The 22,785-nt window shown below is 37.3% G+C and overlaps 1 protein-coding gene across 6 annotated transcripts in view; it reads left to right on the top strand.

The window, feature by feature from the left end:
* LMLN (leishmanolysin like peptidase) overlaps positions 1-22,785 on the top strand; it is a 91,888-nt gene that overhangs the window by 63,199 nt on the left and 5,904 nt on the right. For 2 of the 6 annotated variants that reach the window (XR_006222122.1, XM_042998765.1), the window contains exons 15-17: positions 471-601; positions 7,784-7,994; positions 17,150-17,291. Coding sequence is in view for 5 of the 6 variants with exons in the window: in XM_042998765.1 (XP_042854699.1) it covers positions 471-601; positions 7,784-7,994; positions 17,150-17,291 (484 nt within the window). In the remaining variant the exon portion in view is untranslated. Of the gene's footprint in view, positions 1-470; positions 602-7,783; positions 7,995-17,127; positions 20,773-22,785 lie in introns of those variants that run through there. The other 4 variants (XM_042998766.1, XM_042998767.1, XM_042998769.1 and 1 more) reach the window with 4 other exon arrangements.

The following is a 22,785-nucleotide window of genomic DNA, read 5'->3' as shown; positions in this document are numbered from 1 at the left end:
AATTTTTTTAATTGAAAATTTCCATTAAACATGTTTGATTTTTATTTTAATTTTTTATTTTATTTTTTTAGAGAGAGAGCAAGCCACACACAAGTAAGGGAGGGGCAGAGGAGCTGGAGAAAGAATCTTTTTTTCTTTTAAGTTTATTTATTTATTTATTTTGAGAGAGAGAACGCATACGCACGCACGTGCACATGAGCAGGGGAAGGGTAGAGAGATAGAGAGGGTGGGAGAGAATCCCAAGCAGATTCTGCACTGTCAGTGCAGAGCCCAATGGGAGCTCTGTCTCACAACAATGAGATCATGACCAGAGCTGAAATCAATAGTCAGAAGCTTAACTGACTGAGCCACCCAGGCAGCCCAAACATGCTTGATTTTTAAAGCAACTTTTAACCATAAAAATGGAATGCTTCAGTTTGTTCTTTGAACCAAAACTCAATTTTTAAGAAAAGTTCTCTGGTTTGCTTCAGACCTTTTTAAAAATTATGGTGCTGAAAAGTATGGACCTCATTCAGTTTGTCTAATTCAGAAATCCGCATTTGTCATGGAAAAGTGTGAGAGGAAGCTGAGTTACCCAGACTGGGGGAGTGGATGTTATCAGGTAAACTATATGATTGTTAATAATTATTATCAAATATTATATAATTTATCTCATTATATGGTTTTTATATTTTAAAATACATTTTATATTTTTATGTAATTTACTGATTAATTCTTTAACTTATCTTGTTTATATAAATATTACTTTGCTTATGTGTGAAAATATTGTCATTTATTTGAGAAATTACCTTTTTCCACTTGTTTAAAAATACATATATAATTGTTATATATCAGCAAGTTTTATATTAATTTTACTTGGGGCATATACCCCAAGGAAATAATGGAATATATATAATTTTGTTCTTAAACAAATATTACTTTGTAATGGAAAAAATTTGCGATTTTATTTCATAAGATCTGAGGAAAGCATGGATTTAAGAATTAATAAATCAGCTACAGGTTAATAATTATTTTTCTCCTTTGCAATTAGAAATCCAAAAGTAGCAAACTACCTTAAATGACTGCATCACCTTATTAAAAACTTACTAAGATATAGACATTCTATAACTTATGAACATCCAACTTAAAGAATATTCCATACTTTACTAATGGATGTCAGGGAGGAAAGTGTGATCCTGAGAACTGAAAAGTAAGAATTTTTTGTACCATTTCAGCTGCAAGATATAAATGGACTTATGTAGCTGGGAATTTAATTATTGCTTTTAAAGTTACTTATAAAATTAGTTTTTTGTAACAGCTTTATTGAGATATAATCTAGACATCATACAATTCATATAAAATTATCTTTGAAACCTCATAGATGAAAATTCAAAATAAATACTTTTCAGTTATAGTCTGATAACTGTAATCCAGCAACCATTTTCTGATAAATTCCTTGAAGATATATTTGTTTATTTAATTCATAGTTTTGACCTGGTTATAATCATAATACAAAATTTTGTTTTACTGCCTTTACTTAGTACTTATGTAGAACAAAACACCTTTTCCAAGGTTTCCCAATAATAAAAATTACTATTCTTCCTGCCTTCCTTCCTGCCTTCCTTCCTTTCTTCCTTCCTTCCTTCCTTTCTTCCTTCCTTCCTTCATTCCTTCCTTTCTTCCTTCCTTTCTTCTTTCCTTTCTTCCTTCCCTTCTTCCTTCCTTTCTTCCTTCCCTTCTTCCTTCCTTCCTTCCTTCCTTCCTTCCTTCCTTCCTTCCTTCCTTCCTTCCTTCCTTAGTAAACTCTACCCCCAACATGGGGCTTGAACTCATGACAAGAGTCACATGCTCTACCAACTGAGTCAGCCAGATGCCCCAATGGCCATAAGACACTGCATCTTTTTTTTTTTTTTTTAATAAATGTTTATTCATTTTTGAGAGAAAGAGAGCAAGCATAAGTAGGGGGAGGGGCAGAGAGAGAGAGGGGAACAGAGGATCTAAAGCATGCTCTGAGCTGATAGCAGCAAGCCCAATGCAGGGCTCAAATTCACAAACTGGGAGATCATGACCTGAGCTGAAATCAGACTTTGAACTGACTGAGCTACCCAGGCCCGCCCCCCCAAGACATTGCATCTTTTTTTTTTTCAATTGTTTGTTTACTTTTAATTTTTTATTAAATTTACATCCAAGTTAGCATATAGTGCAATAATGATTTCAGGAGTAGAATCTGTGATTCATTCCCTACATATAACACCCAGTGCTCATCCCAGCAGGTGTCCTCCTCAATGCTCCTTGTCCATTTAGCCCATCCCTCCCCACAACCCCTCCAGCAACCCTCAGTTTGTTCCTATATTTAAGAGTTTCTTATGTTTTGTCCCCCTCCCTGTTTATATATTATTTTTGCTTCTCTTCCCTTCTGTTCATCTGTTTTGTGTCTTAAATTACACATATGAGTGAAGTCATATGATGTTTGTCTTTGACTAATTTCATTGCATCTTTTTAAAATATCATAATTAGGGAAGTCATTTCCTTGTTGTATATTGAGTTAATTTTCACTTTTCATGATACTATGCTTTTATCTTACCTTTTTAAAAAAATTATTTTTCTAAATTCCCATAAGTTAAAATATTAAATTAAATGGGATAAAGCTAGGGGCTCCTGGGTAGCTCAGTTGGTTAAGCGTCTGACTTCAGCTCAGGTCATGATCTCACAGTCCATGAGTTTGAGCCCTGCGTCGGGTTCTGTACTGACAGCTCAGAGCCTGGAGCCTGCTTCAGATTCTGTGTCTCCCTTTCTCTCTGCTCCCCACCACCCCCTGCTCGTGCTCTGTCTCTCTCTGTCTCAAAAATAAATAAAAACATTAAAAAAATTTTTTTAATGGGATAAAGCTAGAACATTGGCAACTATAATAGGAGGATGACCCATTCAGGCTATTTTATTTTATTATATTTCATTTCTTTATTAAGTAAGCTCTATACCCAGCGTGGGGCTTGAACTCATGACCTTGAGATCAAGAGTCACGTGCTCTACCAACTGAGCCAGCCAGGCACCCCCTCTTCAGGCAATTTTAATGGTTTGTCAACACCACCAGTACCACAAAGGGATTATGCAAATTTGCAATACCATCTACAAAAATCGAATGTACTTGGCTTCCCTGTACTTAAAGTTGTCAGTTAATTTTGCTAATTTAATTTTACTAATTTAATGCTAACCACCATTTATATAGGAAGATATGTATGAGTTCCAAACAGTTAACATGGATTACTGTTTTGCCTTTTGTTGTTTGTTTTACTTATTTTGACAGAGAAGTTGCAGGAATGGTACAAAATGTTTTTTCTGAGTCATGTAAGTGCAAATTGCTGATGTGCTTTACCTTCAATCCCATGTACTTTGTGCATTTCTTTTAAACAAGACATCCCCCTATATAACCATAATACTATTTTTAAAATTAGGAAATTAACACTGATACATCTAATTTTGGGGCCCTATTCAAGTTCTGCTAATTGGCCCAATAATGTCCTTGTAGTATAGGATCTGGATTAATATCACATGTTGCATAGTTGTCCTGTCTCTGGTCTCCTTCAGTCTGGAACACTTCCTGAGTCTTTTTTTGATTTTTATAACCCTGACATTTAAAAAAACTATAAGTCATTTTTTTCTAAGATGTATCTCACTTTGGGTTTGTCATATGTTTCCTCATGATGAAATTCAGGTCATGTATTTTGGGCAGTAATATCACAGAAGTGATGCTCATGTTCTTATGGTGGTACACTCATGATTTGTCCTTTTACTGGTGATGTTAACTTGCTGGTATCTCCCAGGCTTCTTCGCTATCAATTACTCTTTTCTTATTAATTCCCTTTGTAATCAATAAATATTTTGCAGGGAAGTACTGTGTCAATAAATTTTTCTTACCATACTTTCATTTTACTAATTTATACATTTATATCAGCATTGAGTCATGGAATCCATTTTATTAAAGATATTACCATTACTATCACTATTTATTTTGATACTCAATTTCCCCCAGATTTGGCCAGAGGAAGCCCCTTCAGGTTTCTATGTCCTTCTGGTCTTTCCCCATCTTTCTTTGAATGTTTCCTTGCTTTCTGGTGCAAGATATTCTAGCACATGCAGCTCTTGAGTCAACAAATTCTTCAAGAAGCTCTAGTTTTTTGTTTTTGTTTTTGTTTTTTTAAGTTTATTTATTTTGAGAGAGAGAGAGAGCAAGCAGGGAAGGGCGGAGAGAGAGAAAGAATCCCAAACACCCAGAATCTCTGCACTGTCAACACAGAGCTCGACGTGGGGCTAGAACTCCTGAATCATGAGATCATGACCTGAACTGAAATCAAGAGTCAGATACATAACCAACTGAGCCACCCACGCACCCCAAAAAGCTCTAGTTTCTTTAGTGAAGTGTGGTATTTAAGAGACTAAGATCTGTTGTTAGATGTACTGTGCATTGTCACTAGGATATAGCTACTCCCCAAGCCCTCTTGGTGAACAGATCTGGGAAATAGATGTGTGTATGTAATTTGCTTGTATATTCATATGTGTGTGTGTGTGTGTGTATGTATATATATGTATACATATATATACATATGTATACACATATACACACACATATATACATATATATACATACGTATATATACATATATATACACATATATACATATATATACATACGTATATATATACATATATATACATATACATATATATACATATATATACATACACACACACACACACACACACACACACACACACGTGTATATATATATACATATATATACATATAACTGAGTTTGTACCAGTATCTTTGGTTCCAGTCCAACCCTAAAGGGTTCAGTTTAGTTTTCTCTGTTTCCATGTTTGTAATTCCTTTCACAGAGAGAAATCTGACTCTCATTGTCCTCAGTATGCTTATTTGATCTGACCACATCCCTTTCACCTTCTCCCACCCCTACATAATTACCCTCCTTACCCACCCAGATTCTGACACAGTCCACCAGGTCACATCTCTTCCTCACCGTGATCCAAATTCTGTGCACATCTTTAGGATATTAATGCTCTTTCTTCCATGAAACTTTCTAAGCTTTATTGCTTGTTTCTACCACTTATTGACTGTAGGAATGCTGACAGTACTGACTCCATCTTTAGCCCTCCATCTTCTTCATGTATGATTGATGACCTCTCTTGGGGCTATGTGTTCCAGGCCTCTTGGAGATTAATATGTATACCTTAGAAATGCCTGCCAAAGCTGGAATGCAGGAGGCTTGCTTTGGCCTCCTGTGAATCTGTTAGAGATAACATAGTCTTTCCTCCTCCTGACGCACAGATGGTACCACAAGGTCTGTTAAAGATTAGCTGTCTATTAGATGCATGTGAACCCTTTGAAGTGCATGTAAGCCTTTTGATCTTACTACATACCCTTCTGCTCGTCCCCTTCCTCTATAAAATATGTAGACTAAGGACTGGACTTTGCAGAGAATAGCTGCACAACTGTCCAAATCACCATCCACCTGATCATGCTGTCAGTAAGTTACCCTGAATTAAACTATATAAAGTGTATGGAGTTGCCTCCTTCATTTTTCAGTCTCAAAGTGTCTTCTGTCTTTGAAGGATACTTTACAGTCCCTCCATTTTCCAACATTGACTCTTAATCATAAACAGCTTAACACTGTTAAATTTGCTGGGGGGGGGGGTGGAATTTATATGCCACCCTTTTCTCTTCAGTTAAAGCTGCTAGAGGACAGGTACTGGGTCACGGACTTCTTTGGTATCCTTTTCAGCCACAAAGCACAATATTCAGTCAGTTCTCACTTAAAAGAATGATTACATTGCACTGTAGTTATGGTGGTGCTTCCTAGATGTGGGTCATTGAATGACAGACTTATGGAAGAGGTTATACTTTGTTGTCATGTGTTTTCTTGAACTTATTATAACTTAAATTTCCAAATGAGTATTACACTTAAACTTAGTTGATGATTGAGTAATTTCAAAGATGACTCCATTGTTGAAATGTACTTATGGAACTCCTCTTTTGAAATTGCCTTTAGAAAGAGTTTAGTAGCCTCCTAGGAAAATCAGTTTTAGTATTTTGCATCACACCTATATTAATTTAATGTTAACTGATTTAGTCAACTTTACCAGACTTGGTTCTGGGTAACTTTTGGTATTTCTAAAAACTATATCAACTTGCAAAGTAAAAATTTACCACCATCAAACATACTCAAAATCATACACTTGGTTTGAGGATAGGCCCAGGAGAGAAGTTCCAGAAATATTTAAAGTGAAGTAGCATAATTGGCATTAATGTGTCTTTTTATAAAACAACTGTGAAGAAGACACATTTAACATTTTTTTAAAGTTAGTTTTAATGTGTTTGCTTTTTAAAATTGACTTGGGTGTCTGGGTAGCTAAGTCAGTTGAGCAGCCGACTCTTGATTTCTGCTTAGGTCATGATCCCAGGTGAGCATGGAGCCTGCTTAAGATTCTCTTTCTCTCTCCCTTTCCCCCACTCATGCTCTCTCTCTCTAAAATAAAAAGAGAAAAAAAAATCTGATTTTATTAGTTACCCCCGCAGTCCTACCTTTAAGCACTTTTTTTTTTTAAAGTTTATTCGTTCATTTTGAGAGAGAGAGAGAGAACATGCACATGGGAGGGGCAGAGAGAGGTAGAGAGAGAGAGAATCCCAAGTAGGCACATACTGTCAGCACAGAGCTCAATGTGGGGCTCAAACTCACAAACTGTGAGATCATGACCTGAGCCCAAACCAAGATTCCGACACTTATGCAACCGACTGAGCCACTGAGGTGCCCCAAGTCCTGCCTTTGAAGATGTTACCAGTCCATATAAAATCACTATGACCATTTTTATACCTGAGCGAAGGATCTAGGATAAGGAAAAGAATAAAGAACTTTTTTACTATGTACATTTCTGTGCTGTATGCTTTTTTCTTTTTACAATGAGCATATATATTTATAATTTAAAATGTATTATAAAAATTTGATTTACAAAATTTGTGACTTGGGCAGAAAATGACTTGAGTAATGGCTCTTTGACAGAGATTTAAGGTGAAGTATAATGAGAATACTAGGATCTATAGAAATGTTATTCTTTTTTTTAGGATTTTATTTTTAAAAATTTTTTATTTTGAGAGAGAGAGAGAGAGAGAGAGAGCAAGTGCAGGGGAGGGGCAGAAAGGGAGAAAGAAAATCCCAAATAAACTCTACTCCGACAGCAAAGAATCCAGCACAGGGCTCAATCCCACTGACTGAGAGATCATGACAGGAGCTGAAATCAAGAGTTGGATGCTTAACCGATTGAGGCACCCAGGCACCCCTAAGATTTTATTTATTTTAAGTAATCTCTGCACCCAATCCCAATGGTGGGACTCAAACTCACAACCCCAAGATCAAGAGTCACACACTCCACCAACTGAGCCAGCCACCACCCCTACAGAAATGTTATTCTTGATAACTTGGTTTCAGGGGTCTGTGAATCCAAATTGTATGTAAAGTTGTGTGTTATCTTGTATATGTACTGAAAAGTGTCCATAGATTTCCTCAGATTTTTTTGAAAATGCTAAACTAAAAATTTAAGAACAACTACCACAGAGTGTATTTTAGAGCCTGAATAACTTAGCGTTCTTTATATGAGATTAAAGACATCCCTATACCCCAAATTGTTTTATAGTCAGTATTTTTAGTAATGTATTTTCCTGTAGGTGAAGGAAGGCTCATATATTATATATGGAATCTAACTGATCTGATTTTTTTTTTTTTCCTATTTGAAGGTTTCTTGTTCTCCCCAAGGTCTGACAGTTTGGGTTCAGAACACTTCATATTTGTGTAGTCGGGCTGGGCAGGTCCTCCCCGTCAGTATTCAGATGAATGGCTGGATTCACGATGGTAACCTGCTCTGCCCATCATGCTGGGACTTCTGTGAGCTCTGTCCTCCAGAAACAGATCCTCCAGCTGCTAACCTGACCCGAGCTCTACCACTGGGTGAGTAGTCTGTATGGGTGGAGTAAAGAGAGGGACTTCTCTTATATAATGTTGAAAATTACCTTCAAGGAAACTCTAAAACAAGTTGAGCATCTTCTCTTCTAATTGCAGTTTTATGGGAAAGCCCCTTCCCACCATTGCTAGAAATTGAAAGTGGGTAAATGTGACACTTCTGTTCAGTAGCAAGAGTAAGGAACCTTTTGGTCTAAAGACCTTATGACTTGCAAAAAAAAAAAAAAAAAGAATTCATTCAAGATTACAAAACCTGAGGGTACCTAGGTGGCTCGGTCGGTTAAGCTACCGAGTCTTGATTTCAGCTCAGACCATAATCTCACGATTCATGGGTTTGAGCCCGGCATCAGGCTCTGTACTGACAGCATGGAGCCTACTTGGGATTTTCTCTCTCTCTCTTTGTCTGCCCCTACCCCGCTTGTTCATTCTCTCTCTCTCTCTCTCTCTGTCTCTCAAAATAAATAAACTTTAAAAAAGAAAAGAAAATGTAGGGGTGCCTGGGTGACTCAGTCTGTTAAGCGTCTGACTGGTTCAGGTCATGACCTCGTGGTTCATGAGTTGAAACCCCGCATCAGGCTCTCTGCTGTCAGCACAGAGCCAGCTTTGGATCTTCTGTATCCCTCTCTGTGCTCCTCCCCGCTCTCTCTCTCTCAAAAATAAATAAACATTAAAAAAAGGAAAATGTCCTTTAAAAAAAATTACAAAAACTGAATGTTTCAACCATTCATTTTGAAATTAAGAGTAAACAAAATTCTGTTCATTAAACACATAAAGCAATTAAATATATTTTCAGTTATACAGGCATACCTCATTTTATTCTGCTTTACTTTATTGCACTTCACAGATATATTGCATTTTTTACACATGGAAGGTTTGTGGCAGCTGTATCAGCAACTCTGCCAGCACCACTTTTCCAACAGTATTGGCTCAATTCAGGTCTCTCTGTTACACTTTGGTAATTCTCACAAAATTTGAAATTTTTAACTATTATATTTGTTATGGTGATATATGGTCAGTGACCTTTGATATTACTATTATAATTTGTTATTTTGGGGCACCAGGAACCACACTCATAAGACAGTGAACTGAATTGATAAATGCGTGTGTTCTCACTGCTTCACTGGCCAATGATTCCCATTTCTCTCCATTTCCTTGGGCCTCCCTATTCTCTGAGACACAACAGTATTGAAATTAGGCCAGTTAATAACTGTACAGTGTCTTCTAAGTGTTCAAGTAAAAGGAAGAGTCACATGTCTGTCACTTTAAATCAAAAACTAGAAATGATTCAACTTAATGAAGAAGGCATGTCAAAGCTGAGATAGACCAAAAGCTAGTTGTGTCAGTTATCCAAGATGTGAATGCAAAGGAAAAGTTCTTGGAGGAAATGAAAAGTGATATTCCAATGAATACACAAATGATAAAGAAAGTGAAATAGCCTTATTGCTGATAATGGAGAAGGTCTGAGTAGTCTGCACAGAAGATCAAACCAGCCACAACATTCCCTTAAGCCAAAACCTAATCCAGAGCAAGGCCCTAACTCTTCAATTCTGTGAGGGCTGAGAGAGATGAGGAAGCTGCAGAAGAAAAGCTGGAACTTAGCAGAAGTTGGTTCATGAGGCTTAAGGAAAGAAGCCATCTCCATAACATAAAAGCATTAGGTGAAGCAGCAGGTGCTGATACAGAAGCTGTAACGAGTTATCCAGAAGATCTAGTTCAGGTAATTAATGGAAGCAGCTACACTAAACAACAGATTTTCAATGTAGACTAGACAGCCTTCTACTGGAAGAAGATGCCACCTAGGACTTTCATAGCTAGAGAAGAGAAGTCAATGCCTGGCTTCAAAGGTTCCGAGAACAGGCTGACTCTCTTATTAGTGGCTGATGAAGCTGGTGACCTGAAGATGAATGGTGAACGAAGTGCTCATTTGCCATTCTGAAAATCCTTGGGCTCTTAAGAATCACACCAAACCTCCTCTGTCCATGCTCTGTAAGTGGAACAACAAAGCCTAGATGACAGCACATCTGTTTGCAACATGGTGTACTGAATATTTTAAGCCCACTGTTGAGATTACTGTCCAGAAAAAAAAGATTCCTTTTAAAATATTACTGCTCATTGTCAATGCACCTGGTCACCCAAGAGCTCTGAGGGAAATGGATGAGATTCATGTTGTTTTCATACCTGCTAACACAGCATCCAATCCACAGCCCACAGAGCAAGGAGTAATTTTGACTTTCGAGTCTTATTATATAAGGAATATACCTAATAAGGCTATGGCTGCCATAGATAGTGATTCCTCTGATGGATCTGAGCAAAGTAAGTGAAAACCTTCTGGGAAGGGTTCACCATTCTAGACGCCATTAAGAAAATTTGTGAGTCATGGGAAGAGGTCAAAATAGCAACATCAACAGGAGTTTGGAAGAAGTTGATTCCAACCCTCATGGATGACTTTGAGGGCTCAAGATTCCAGTGCAGGAAGGAACTGCAGATGTGGTAGAAATAGCAAGAGAACCAGAATCAGAAGTGGAGCCTGAATATGGGACTGATTGCTGCAACCTCTTGATAAAACTTGAATGGATGAGAAAGAAGTTGCTTCTTATGCATGAGCAAAGAGAGTGGCTCCCTGAGGTGGAAAGTACTCCTGGTGAAGATGCTGTGAAGATTGTTGAAATGACAGCAAAGGATTTAGAATATTACCTAAACTTAGTTGAGGAAGAGCAGTGGGGTTTGAGAGAGTTGACTCCAACTTTGAAAGAAGTTCTGTGGGCAAAATGCTATCAAACAACATCACATGCTACAGAGAAATCATTTGTGAAAGGAAGAGTCAATTGATGTGGCAAATGTCATTGTTGTCATATTTTAAGAAATTGCTACAGCCACCCCAACCTTCAGCAGCCACCACCCACCACTAACCAGTCAGCAACCATCAATATCTAGGCAAGACCCTCATCAGCAAAAAAGATTACAACTTGCAGAAAGTTCGGATGATGGTTAGCATTTTTGAACAACAAAGTACTTTTAAATTAAGGTATGTACATTTTTTTAGACATAATATTGCACACTTGACAGACTATAGTGCAGTATAAATATAACTTTTATATGCACCAGGAAACAAAAACATTCATTTGACTTGCTTTATTGCATGGTTTGACTAATTGTAGTGGTCTGGGACTGAACATGCAATATCTATGAACATGCAATATGCCTGTGGTGTAACTAGGTTAGGTAAAAGAAAGGGAAAGACACTCAAAAAGATGCTTAAAGAAGGGACTGACATACCCACAAAGAAGAGAAAAGTGCAAGGAGACACAAATATGCACAAAGATAGAAAGACTGGCTAGTAGAGACAAAGTGGTTTTCATTGAGGTATATTTTGCTCATTCTGTGAGACTCCAGAGAGTAGAATTGAGACCAACAGAATAAAGTTGCAGGGAGACAGATTCCAGTTAAATCCTTTAGATTCAAGAGAGGAATGGAAAGAACTACCTTGAGAAAAAGGCATTTCCTACTATTGAAGTGTGTAAACTGAGGCTGATGACCTATTACTAAGAGTTATAAAAGCAAAATTCTTGAGTTAGGCTTTGACCTATGATTTATGAGATTTTAATTAAATGGCCTATGTTTTTATATCAGTTTGACATTTTAGAATATGAATAATAAAGATCTCATGCACTGTTTCATTTTCTCAATTGGAGGTATTTTTTGTTTTTTTAACTTTATTTATTTTGAGGGGGCAAGAGAATGTGAGTGGGAGAGGGACAGAGGGGAAGAGAGAGAATCCCAAGCAGGCTTCACACTCACTGGGGAGCCGCATGCGGGGCTTGATCCCATGACTGTGAGACCTGAGCCGAAATCAAGAGTTGGACACTTAACCAACTGAGCTACCAGGTGCTTTATTTTATTTTATTTTATTTTATTTTATTTTATTTTATTTTATTTTATTTTATTTTATTTTATTTATTTAAATGTTTATTTTTGAGAGAGCATGAGCAGGGGAGGGGCAGAGAGAGAGGGATACACAGAATCCGAAGCAGGCTCTAGGCTCTGAGCTGTCAGCACAGAGCCTGATGTGGGGCTGGAACTCATGAACCATGAGATCATGACCTGAGCTGAAGTCGGATGCTTAACTGACTGAGCCACCCAGGTGCCCTTGGAGGTATTTTTTAAATGGAACCGTGTAGCCCTTTGCCTGTTCCTTGGTCTGATTGAAAATGGAGGGCTACATTCATTTACACTTCAAAGTTTCTCCACCTCTAAGATTTAGTTTCTTTCCCAAATCCTGGGGGCTTTCTACAGATATGAGCTGTTAGGTAGAGAGTGAGTTTTAGGAGATTGTACTTGTGTTGGGAGTGCCTGAGACCACCTCCAAGTTTGGTGGTTCGCTAGGACTCAGCCTGTAGTTGTACTTATGGCAAAGACTTGTTAAAGCAGAATCAGCAAAGGGGAAAGGGGCAATGGGGTGATGTCTGGAGGAAACCAGTTCCCAGACAGACACCAGCTTACGAGCTGGACTTTGAAGGATGGCAACCTCAAGCCTGCTATGTTATCTCTTTTCTGAACAGAACTTCAGGGAGTCTGCTGTGTTCTGCAGTGCAGTTATAATAGTACTGACATAATGAATTGTTTGAAATGACAGAAGATCATGGGTCCTTTTAATGTGGTAAATAGTACATGTAGTGCTAAATACTCTTAGGTAACTTACTTTTAATATGAAACTGGTAGGATGACCTAATTTTGTTGTTACTGTTAAATTACTATGGCTAGAATAGAAGGGTTGATAGTCCACAAGTAGGTGGTTCTGATGGAGTTCCCATCCTTAGGGCTAATGTCAGTTAACTGTAACAATCTGTCTCTATCTCATCACCCAAGAGATGAGCAAGGATTGAGCTATTAGCAGTTAGAATTGAAATAGAGAGTTATTTGTGCTGGTTCAGAGGTAAGAATCTTGGGAGTACAGTAGAAGAATGTCTAGGATTAAGAGGAAATCCAAACCAGGTCAAGGGGCTATGATAATTATTTCTTGTTCTTGGAACATGGCAAAGACAAGTGAATCTATTGAAAGGAGGTGGAGAGTCGAGATTGCAAACCACCAGCCCCTTATGCCTGCACAGTCTGCACCTGAGACTGCTTATCCTGCTCCTTCTTTATCAGTTATCCTTCTGATATAGTGTTGGTATGATGTGGTTGATTTCCCTGTTAACTTGCCCATTTCCATGAGGAAGCATGCTCAAAAGAGCATCACAACCACCAAATTTTGAAAAATGTATAAATATTACAAGGATACATTTTAGGCATTGCTTTTAAAACATATACATCACTGTTGAAATTGTAAAATATCTTGAGTTACCATATTTGCTGATGTGTTCACTGAGCATACTGAACCTTTACAGAATATTAAACTATGTGCCAGAAACTATGGCAAACTTTATAAGAAATGTTTTTTTCAGGTAAATAGCTTGCTTCAGTTTAATACTTTTTTTTAAATGTACTTGCATGAGAAATACTATTAGAATTAACCTATGATGAAGCTTAGTAAACAAATATAAAAATGACCATCTCTAATCCTTCGGTTTTATGAAAGTATTTTTTTAGGTCTTTAAGCATGCCTTTAAAACATTAAAACTCCCAATATTCTGGAGGAAGTGTAAAAGATATTCTTCTCCCTAAATTTTTCTGATTATTGTTGTTCTCAGGTGTTAGTTCGCATAGACTTTTCTTACATTTGTAATTTCTTTTAGAATGTGAAACGCTGACCTTTTCTCTCTCCTTTAGTCATCACTTTCTAAATGCTAGAATATGATTAAATGATTGTTCTGTATTGCCTAAGATAGTTTCCATTAGTGAATATGAAAGATTTATTTCTGAATTCTTTCTAGTCTCTTCAGATTGTAAGGGTTGTTTTTGTTTCCATTTATTGAATTTTAGACACTTTGCCAAATTCTTTATGTCTACATCATTGCATTTAACCATCACAAAACCTAATGAGGTAGGAATTATTGTTTTACACATGAGAAAACTAAGGTATAAAGAGATTAAGTAATGTATTATCCATGGTCATAGCTAATAAATAATGAAGTTCAGAAAAAAAAAACCCAGATCTTATTGTCTCTAATTGATTTTGAAACCCTCTTTTTGAATCTTTTCATCTTAATTAGTATTAGCATAGAAAGTGTAGTGTTTTTGAAGAACAAATGTTCCAGAACTCCTGTTAATGTTTTAATAGCTTGTTAAATTTTAGTACCAACAGTAGATAAACAGTACCTACTTCTCCTATTTCCTTTGGGCTAAATTGAAAGTCAGGAAGTAAAGGGATATGCCTGTGTTATTAATGACTCCAGGGTCCATTTGTTAATCCAGCCAAGACCACTTTACCTGATGCTCTAGGCTACAATTTATCCAATTTATTCTGGGTTGATGGAAATGTTCCATAGTCTGCATTGTCCAGTACAGTACTCATTAGCCACATATGACTTTTGAACATGTAAGATGTGGTTAATGTTAGTGTGAAACTATTTTATTGTAATTAACTGAGATTTAAATATCACATATAGCTATGGTTGCCATATTGAATAGTGCAGTCCTACGTCAGAAGTTCTCAAAATTTAATCAGAATCATGTTAAATTGCTAGGCCTTAACTCCCAGAATTTCGGATTCAGAAGATCTGTGTTAAAGCTTGAGAATTTGCATTAAAATTTTTTTAATGTTTTTATTTATTTTTGAGATATATAGAGAGAGAGCATGAGCAGGGGAAGGGGCAGAGAGAGAGGGAGACACAGAACCCGAAGCAGACTCCAGGCTCCGAGCTGTCAGCACAGAGCCCGACTTGGGGCTTGAACTTACCACAAGATCATGACCTGAGCCAAAGTCAGACGCTTAACCAACTGAGCCACCCAGGTGCCCCCAGAATTTGCATTTTTAACAAGTTCCCAGGTGATGCTGATATTGTTGACATAAGGACTAAACTTGGAGGACTGTTGTTAGCTAAGTGGGATTTTTTTTTTTAAGATTTTACAAATACCAGCATGATTCCATTGAGGAAGAATAGAAATTCTCCATTGTTTACCTGGCTTACAGGCAGTGAAATATTTTTTTTTAAATACTTGTTCCACACTGCATAGTGCTCAGAAGAGCAAGCTTCAGTGCCTTAACTATTATCATTCTTTTCATTGTGTAGCTGAAGACAAATCTTATTTTTCTTATCTTTTAAGCAAGTCAGACTTGAAACTTGGTTGGCTGTTTATTAATTGAAATATTAGAAAGGACAACTTATTTCTAAAATAAAGTCAGGTTGACCTGGTCTCCTGGATACAATAAAAATTTTTTCCATACTTTGTGTGTGTGTGTGTGTGTGTGTGTGTGTGTGTGTGTGTGTGTGTGTATAACTTTTTTTTTTTTAATTTTTTAAAAGTTTTTTTATTTTGAGAGAGATAGAGTGCAAATGAGGGAGGGACAGAGAGAGGGCGAGAGAGAGGATCCCAAGCAGGCTCCACACTACCAGTGCAGAGCCCACTGTGGGGCTCAAACCCACAAAGCCATGAGATCATGACCTGGGCTGAAACCAAGAGTCAGATGCTCAACTGACTGAGCCACCCAGGAGGCCCCAAAAATGTTTTCCATTCTGAGAATTGTTTGGGGAAGTAATTTTAGCCCTGAGAATGACTCATAGCTAAATTAAAATGTATTCCTGGGGTGCCTAGGTGGCTCAGTTGGTTGAGCGTCCGACTTCAGCTCAGGTCATGATCTCGCAGTTGACGAGTTCGAGCCCTGCGTCAGGCTCTGTTCTGACAGCTCAGAGCCTGGAGCCTGCTTCAGATTCTGTCTCCCCCTCTCTCTCTGCCTCTCCCCCACTCATGCTCTGTCTCTCTCTGTCTTAAAAGTAAAGATAAACATTAAAAAAAATTTTTTTTAAATGTATTCCTAGTGCCCAAAGCCCATACAATCTTCTGCCTTTCCATATCAGCCTGGGGTAATATGGATAGATGGGTAGGTATTTAGAGATCAGGGACCATATGTCCTGGTTTTCCTGGGACAGTCAATGTGCCAGTGGTCCTGGTATAATTATTAATAGCATTCCCTTGTATTAATCAGAAAGAACTATTTAGTTGGTCTAAGCAAATTTTATTTCACACTTCATAAAGTAGGCAGTCTCCACACTCAAGAGTAGAAAACTGCAAAATAAGGGAAAAGGACAGCAAGCAGGAAACAAGGAAGAAGTACTTGGCTTGAGTTGATTGCATATCTGACCATATTTGGAAAGAGCAAAGAAAAAGGAAACAAGTGTAGGTCTCGGTTGGCTTGGCAGTTGGAGATTAGCTTACTAGTTATACTGTGTTTCTGGTCAAGCAGAGGAACTCAAAAATTAACTTAAGTTTCAGTTTGCTGACATGGCACCCTGCATAGGAGTGGTTCTATCTTGGGACTAGATATTTATTTCAACACTTGTCTCAAAATGTCCTGATTTGAGGAGATAAATTATAGGGTCACCATACTTAGAAAGGACAAGGAAGAAAAGGGGAAGAAAGTCCTGCACCCCATGTCAGAATAGCCAAGATGTTAATTTACTTTCTGTGTAGCATCTTTAGCTTTGTTGGGATACTTTCTGAAGACACTTCTTTCTTTTTTCGGGTGCTGCTTTTAACCTTAATATGGTGCAGGTGCCTGGATGGCTCAGTCAGTTAAGCATCCAATCTTGGCTCAGGTCATGATCTCATGGTTGATGAGTTTGAACCCCACGTTGAGCTCTGTGCTGACAGCTCAGAGGTTGGAGCCTGCTTCAGATTCTGTGTCTCCCTGTCTCTCTGCCCATCCCCTACATTCTCTCTCTCTCTCTCTCTCTCTCTCTCTCTCTCTCAAATAAACATTTAAAAAAATTAACAAAAAAGTAACCTTGATATGGTGGTTATATCATTTTTTCTTCCTGCATAAAATATTTCATTCTTTTTCCATAAATGTAAGAAAATGACTTTGCATATCTAGGTTTCAGGAAGTCATTCTTGATTCTCCTCCCAAAGGTGGTCCTTATTCACCTTTCAATAATCACCTATATTCATCTGTTAATTTTTACGTGGTATGATTTATTCCAAAAATGTCTCCAGAAAGTCAATTTCTTGTTTTCAACCCTAGATCTCTGTTCCCGTTCCTCTAGCCTGGTGGTCACCCTCTGGCTTCTGCTGGGCAATCTATTTCCTCTGCTGGCTGGATTTCTTCTATGTGTATGGCACTAGGAAAAGTGAATTCTCAAGACATTCCTTTGTGTCATGTTCTTCTGAACAAAGCACAAAATCTGGGTGAGTGCCAACCTATGCAGATGGCAGAAGTGGCATTCCTGACTTTGGCTTGGAAGCGTTGACTACAATAAGACCTTGAAGCAGAGCTTCACAGCAGTCACTCTTCATCAGCAACCCAACAGCCTCAGAGTTTGGAGGAGGAGAAGGAATTCCAAGTTACCATGTCTCTATTTTTCAGCATATATAACCTGCCTGAAGTTTTCCTTTGAAAATGGGATAATTGGTGAAATTTTCAGAGTGATTACATACCTCAGCATTTTCATTAACCTAAAATGATGGGAAAGTTCATCAATACTGCAGTAACTTTTTTTAAAAAGCTAATTATTACAAAATTATAAATTGTGGATCCTGTCCTCACAAGTATAAATTGTCCTTTGAGTTATAGACAGTAATTGAATTGGGTTTCTACATCACTATTATACCTATATTGAGTTTAATAGCTGTGCTTGGTACACTTAAATCATTGTTCTCATAGTTCTTAAAAGTTTTTTTAAATTATAATTTGCTAAATCTTATGATTTAACCATGCTTGCCTTTTCAAACCAGCTGTGTGGCAGTTTACTACTGAACTATTACATGTTGGTAGCCCTTCCAGTGTATTCTCCAGTAATTTAATAATGACTTGAAAAACTGTGGGAGCAGAAAGAGAAAAATACTCTGCCCTGTAAAAACATTGAAGACATGCAAACAAACAGAAGAAAACATAATTGTATGTTTTTCAGAAAACAGTTATGACAGCTGTAATCCAACAAAAATAGAACTATTCCTTTCAGGTGGGCTTAGAAATTGTTAACAGAAGAATTCTTACTATCTGAAAATTATTTTATATGTAAGAAGAAAAATGTAAGTCAAAACAGATGATTTGAATTGTTTACTAATAGCAAAGTGTAGGTTTGCTATAGGGCCTATTCAGTAGGGCTCACTTTACCCACAACATAAAGCTCAGTCTGCAGAAGTCAGAAAATTGCCTGTGCTTTGAAATGAGGTGATGTTCTTTACCTCCTGCTTTATATTCTCATCCTCAGAAGTAATTCTGCTCTGGTACTAGAGCTTATCAACCCTTCTTAGTAATTCCAGTTTGAAATTTTTTAATGATGAGTAATGCACAGTTTGTCTCCAAAGCTACTGAAGTCCTGCGGCATTATAAACATAACTCCTGGACAAATTCATTCATTCATTCATTCATCCATCCATCCATCCATCCATCTATCTATCCATCCATCCATCCATCCATTCATTCATTCACCCTTAATTTAGCATATAGTTATTGAGCACTGCATTTAAGAAATTGTGCTAAGTGAGCAAGCAGTATAATTACTAAAAAATAATTCCAACTGACCATTTGGTACTGGAGCCAAAGTGCAGCCCCAGCATAAAGAAAGTCAACTTTTGTTTTTCAACGCATTAATTTTGAATATGTATTTGCATACAGTTTTAAATTGAAGGTATTTGTCATTGTAAAGTGCTGGGGGTCTCTAGCACAGCTGACTTCAGCTAAAAAGAAACTAATAGTAATGGTGTCAGGCCAGTGCTCAGTTTTCTGCCTTTGTCACACATACTTTAAAGGTCAGAAAAAAGCATAGAGTATATTTTTAAAGAAAATTATAAAACTCTCAACTTATATGTCTATTGTGATTATGAATCATCTGCAAAGGTGTATAAAGAATTTCACCAAAAATACGATGATGAATAGATTTGAGAATTCACAGTGGTAGGTTCGATTATATTTTGACTGTTGTGCAGTAATGCCATTTAGGTAGTATTCTTTCCAAGCATGGTGCTTTTTATACTTGAAATATATTTTTGCTTTATTTTTTATTGATATAATTATATTTGCACTAATAACTTTCTGGAGAAAATATTATAGATGACATTTTTTCTATATTTATTAAGCTTGGAATCTGATCCCCTAGTGTTTTCTCTGCACAAATAAGGAAATTGCTAAAGTGTGAGGCTAAAAAATCTTGAGCTTCTGAGGGTAACTAACTCCTCTGGTGTCTTCCTTCCTCTTCAATAAGTCTCGAGAATAGTTGCTAATCACTGATTCTTCATAGTGTACTCCATGAAGATTTAGAAGGCCACTGAACCTGTAAGAAGCGTTAAGAGGCTCATTTGAGTCACTTAGAATATGTCAGTATTCTAAAAACAGACTTAGAATCTGAGATTTCAGTGCAGAATTAGTGGGCTAGACTTCTACTTTGAACTGAAGAATTTGAAATGGTTTAAATGTTAGTATCCTTTGGCAGGATGCCCTTTATGCTAACAGAAGCAGTTCACTGAGGAGGAGACTAGCAGACTGCAACTATTGTGGAAGCCAGCTGGGGCACGGAAGGAGAATGAAGAGTAGCTGATTTGGGGATAGTAGACTGGAGTCCTTTCTGACTCAAAACGTGTGGAGTGCATATAAAAACTGACTAGACTACCTCAGTTTTCAGTTCAGATTTAGGTTCATTTTGATAGTATTAAGATCCTAAATGTCAAAAATATCAAGTGAATTTGTCTCTCAGGTTTTTAAGAACAGAATTTACAGGAAGGCAGCAAAAGCCATGTCAGCAGACTTGAGCTGACAGCTTTAAAGAAACTGGCAAGCAGTTAGGGTTGTCTTAATATAGACCCCTCTAATAGTCTCCTGAAGAGCATCCTTTTTCCTTACTTATTTCTTAAGAATATTTGTTTGTTAAAACCAAATAGGCATTCTTCAAATGTTATGAAATGTTATGCTTGAAATTAGTTTCAGCCTAGTATGTTGGCTTAAGAGTTTATCAATATTTGAAGATGAGAAACAAATTAATGAAGTTTAAATGGCTTAGGAAGATACATAAGTATGTCTGAGTATTCCATAAAAATTTATCAATATTCTCCTCAATATTAGAAGACTTACTGATTGAGACCAACTGTAAAATGACTAGCTGCTTTCTCAGAATCTTTCTAGCTCTAATATTCTATGACTAACACTCATCCAGACTCGGTAGGTCACTGCTGGCTCTGATCTGCCTCCTGGAGTATGCCAGTTTGCACATCATGTTCATCACAGTGTCTTGTGCTCAAGGCCTTAGCGCTGTCCATGTCCTTGGACACCAAACGGAGAGAGAAGGGCCATCTCTGAGGGCACTTGAGCAGTCCTGGTGGAGGAGGTGGACTTCAGTCACAGACCCGCAAACCCAGTGCATAGTGAGCACTTAGTCATCCATGCCATGTCCTTGCAGCCCAGGAAGATGAATATAGTTTAATAAAGTCTCTGCTATTCATTCTGAAGAAAGAATTTACCTGAAAATATGACTCCTTTTTTTTTTTTTTTTATGTTCAGTCAAGATTGGGGAAGAAGTGGTAAATTATTTTATGTTTACATTTTTGATAAATAGAAGATTTAAGAACTAATCTTTATTTGTGTCATTGAACTTTAAGTGTAATGTATTCCTTAGTAAAAAAAAAAAAAAACACTTTAATAAAAATGGAAACTAATCTGCATCTTGTCTTATCAAGTTTTTAAAACCTGGATGAAGAACACAAACAAGGCATGCACTCTATTTGGGGAAGATGAGATGTTTATTATGAAGTAATTCAGTTTCTACTTTAACTGGAGTAGAATTTTCCTACTTAAAGAATGGGGAAAGGTCTTATGTAAAGCTATAGGGAGGAGCTCTCCTCAGATAGTTATGAAGGAAAGAGAGCAGTCTAAAACAATTCAGGGCAGGCTCTTCTGGCTGCAGATTATTCTAGTCCCTTTTGTTTTATGCTGTGGGCCAGAAGTCTCATTGCATGACCACCCTGGCACATTCAAGTACCACACTCTGTGCAGTATCACCAAGTAGATTATAGCTGTAGTCATGGAGTGGGATTCTTCATAACTTGAATGTAGTTCAAGAGAGGATATCCCAGACATGCCTTCACCTTGTGCACTTGGAGCCATTCTGTTCTGGGGTGTGGAACCAAGCACTTTGTGAAATTGATCAAACGTAGCTTTTGTGACTTAATTGCTGAGATGTTTGTGGCGAATTTTAATAGCAATATTTAGATTTTTAAAGTTATAAATATTTTATATACGTAGCTAAAACTATATATGAGAAGGGGCACCTTGGTGGCTCAGTCAGTTAAGCATCCGACTTCAGCTCAGGTCATGATCTCATGGTTCATAAGTTTGAGCCCCGTTTCAGGCTCTGTGCTGACAGCTCGGAGCCTGGAGTCTGTTTCAGATTCTGTGTGTCCCTCTTTCTTTCTCCTCCCCCGCTCATGCTCTGTCTCTCTCTACTCAAAAATAAATAAACGTTAAAAAAAAATTTTTTTTTAAAGACTCAGTTTTTAAATTACTGAACACAATTAGTAGAAATAATTCATAGTTCTACCATTCTTAAAAATATTATAGAGAGAAGTAAAAATGGTCCTGCTTCCTCTGGCCCTTCCGTTTCTATCCCCCGCCGTCCCCAGGGGTAATCTAGAGAGCCTCAGTTTGGTACATATCTGTTGTTAAAAAACAAAATCCAACCGAGTAAATTTGAAGATCTAATTGGCTTTATTCAAAGATTCATGAATCAGGCAACATCCCCTCTAGCAAACAAAAAGGAGCTCCAAGAAGCTGTATAAAAGGGAAGGCTTCTATAGGCAGAACAGGGTGGAAAAGGAAGTGTCTAGCACAGAGTTTCAGGCAAGGTCACTATGCTTTGGGGAAAGATGGGAGTCTGTCAGGTAGATTACCTCACTAGTGCTGACCAGGTAATTCCAGATTGACTAGCTGAAGGTTACAGTCCTGGGAGAGGTTGAAACTGCAATTAGATTAGGTTGATTTAAGCCTGATTTGCTGACATGGGGTTTAGTACAAAATACTCCATTTGGGGGTGCTTGTTTCTTTTCTAACACTTTTCAAACTTTACTATTATATATATACATAAATACAGGATTAAGTACACAATTATTAAAAATAAAAATGGTATTCCTCTACTCATATTGTTTAGTATCTTATATTTACTGCTTGCAGGTTCAACATAATCATCTTTCCAGGTCTGTAAACTTAGATTTACCTCATAGTTTGTAATGAGTCTATGGTACTTCATTATGAATATGGCATCATTTATTCCCCTACTGATGGGCATTTATGTTATTTCCAGTTCAACAGTTCAACTATATCTTTTTCTGGTTCTTTTAATTTTTACATTTTATCCTTTAATAAAGCAGGAATTAATTTTGACACTTAGCCTGAGGAAGTATTCTAACTTAGTTTTTTTCAAGTAGTTCAATTCTAGTGTCGTTTATTAAACCAATAGGAACAGATTTTTTTTTTAAGTTTATTTGGAGAGAGAGCTTAAGGGAGGGAGGGAGGGAGGGGGGAGAGAGAGAAAGAGACAGAGAGAGAGAGAGAGAGAGAGAGAGAGAGAGAGAGAGAATGAATGAGCAAGGGAGGGGTAGAGAGAGAGGGAGAGAATCCCAACCAGGCTCCGCATTGTCCGCGCAGAGCCCAAAATGGTGTTGAAACCTACAAACTGTGAGATCATGACCTGAG

Source organism: Panthera tigris, chromosome C2, assembly GCF_018350195.1.
Source record: "Panthera tigris isolate Pti1 chromosome C2, P.tigris_Pti1_mat1.1, whole genome shotgun sequence".
Lineage (NCBI taxonomy): Eukaryota > Metazoa > Chordata > Mammalia > Carnivora > Felidae > Panthera > Panthera tigris.
The sequence above is the reverse complement of the archived record's forward strand: the minus strand, read 5'-3'. Positions and strand labels throughout refer to the sequence as shown.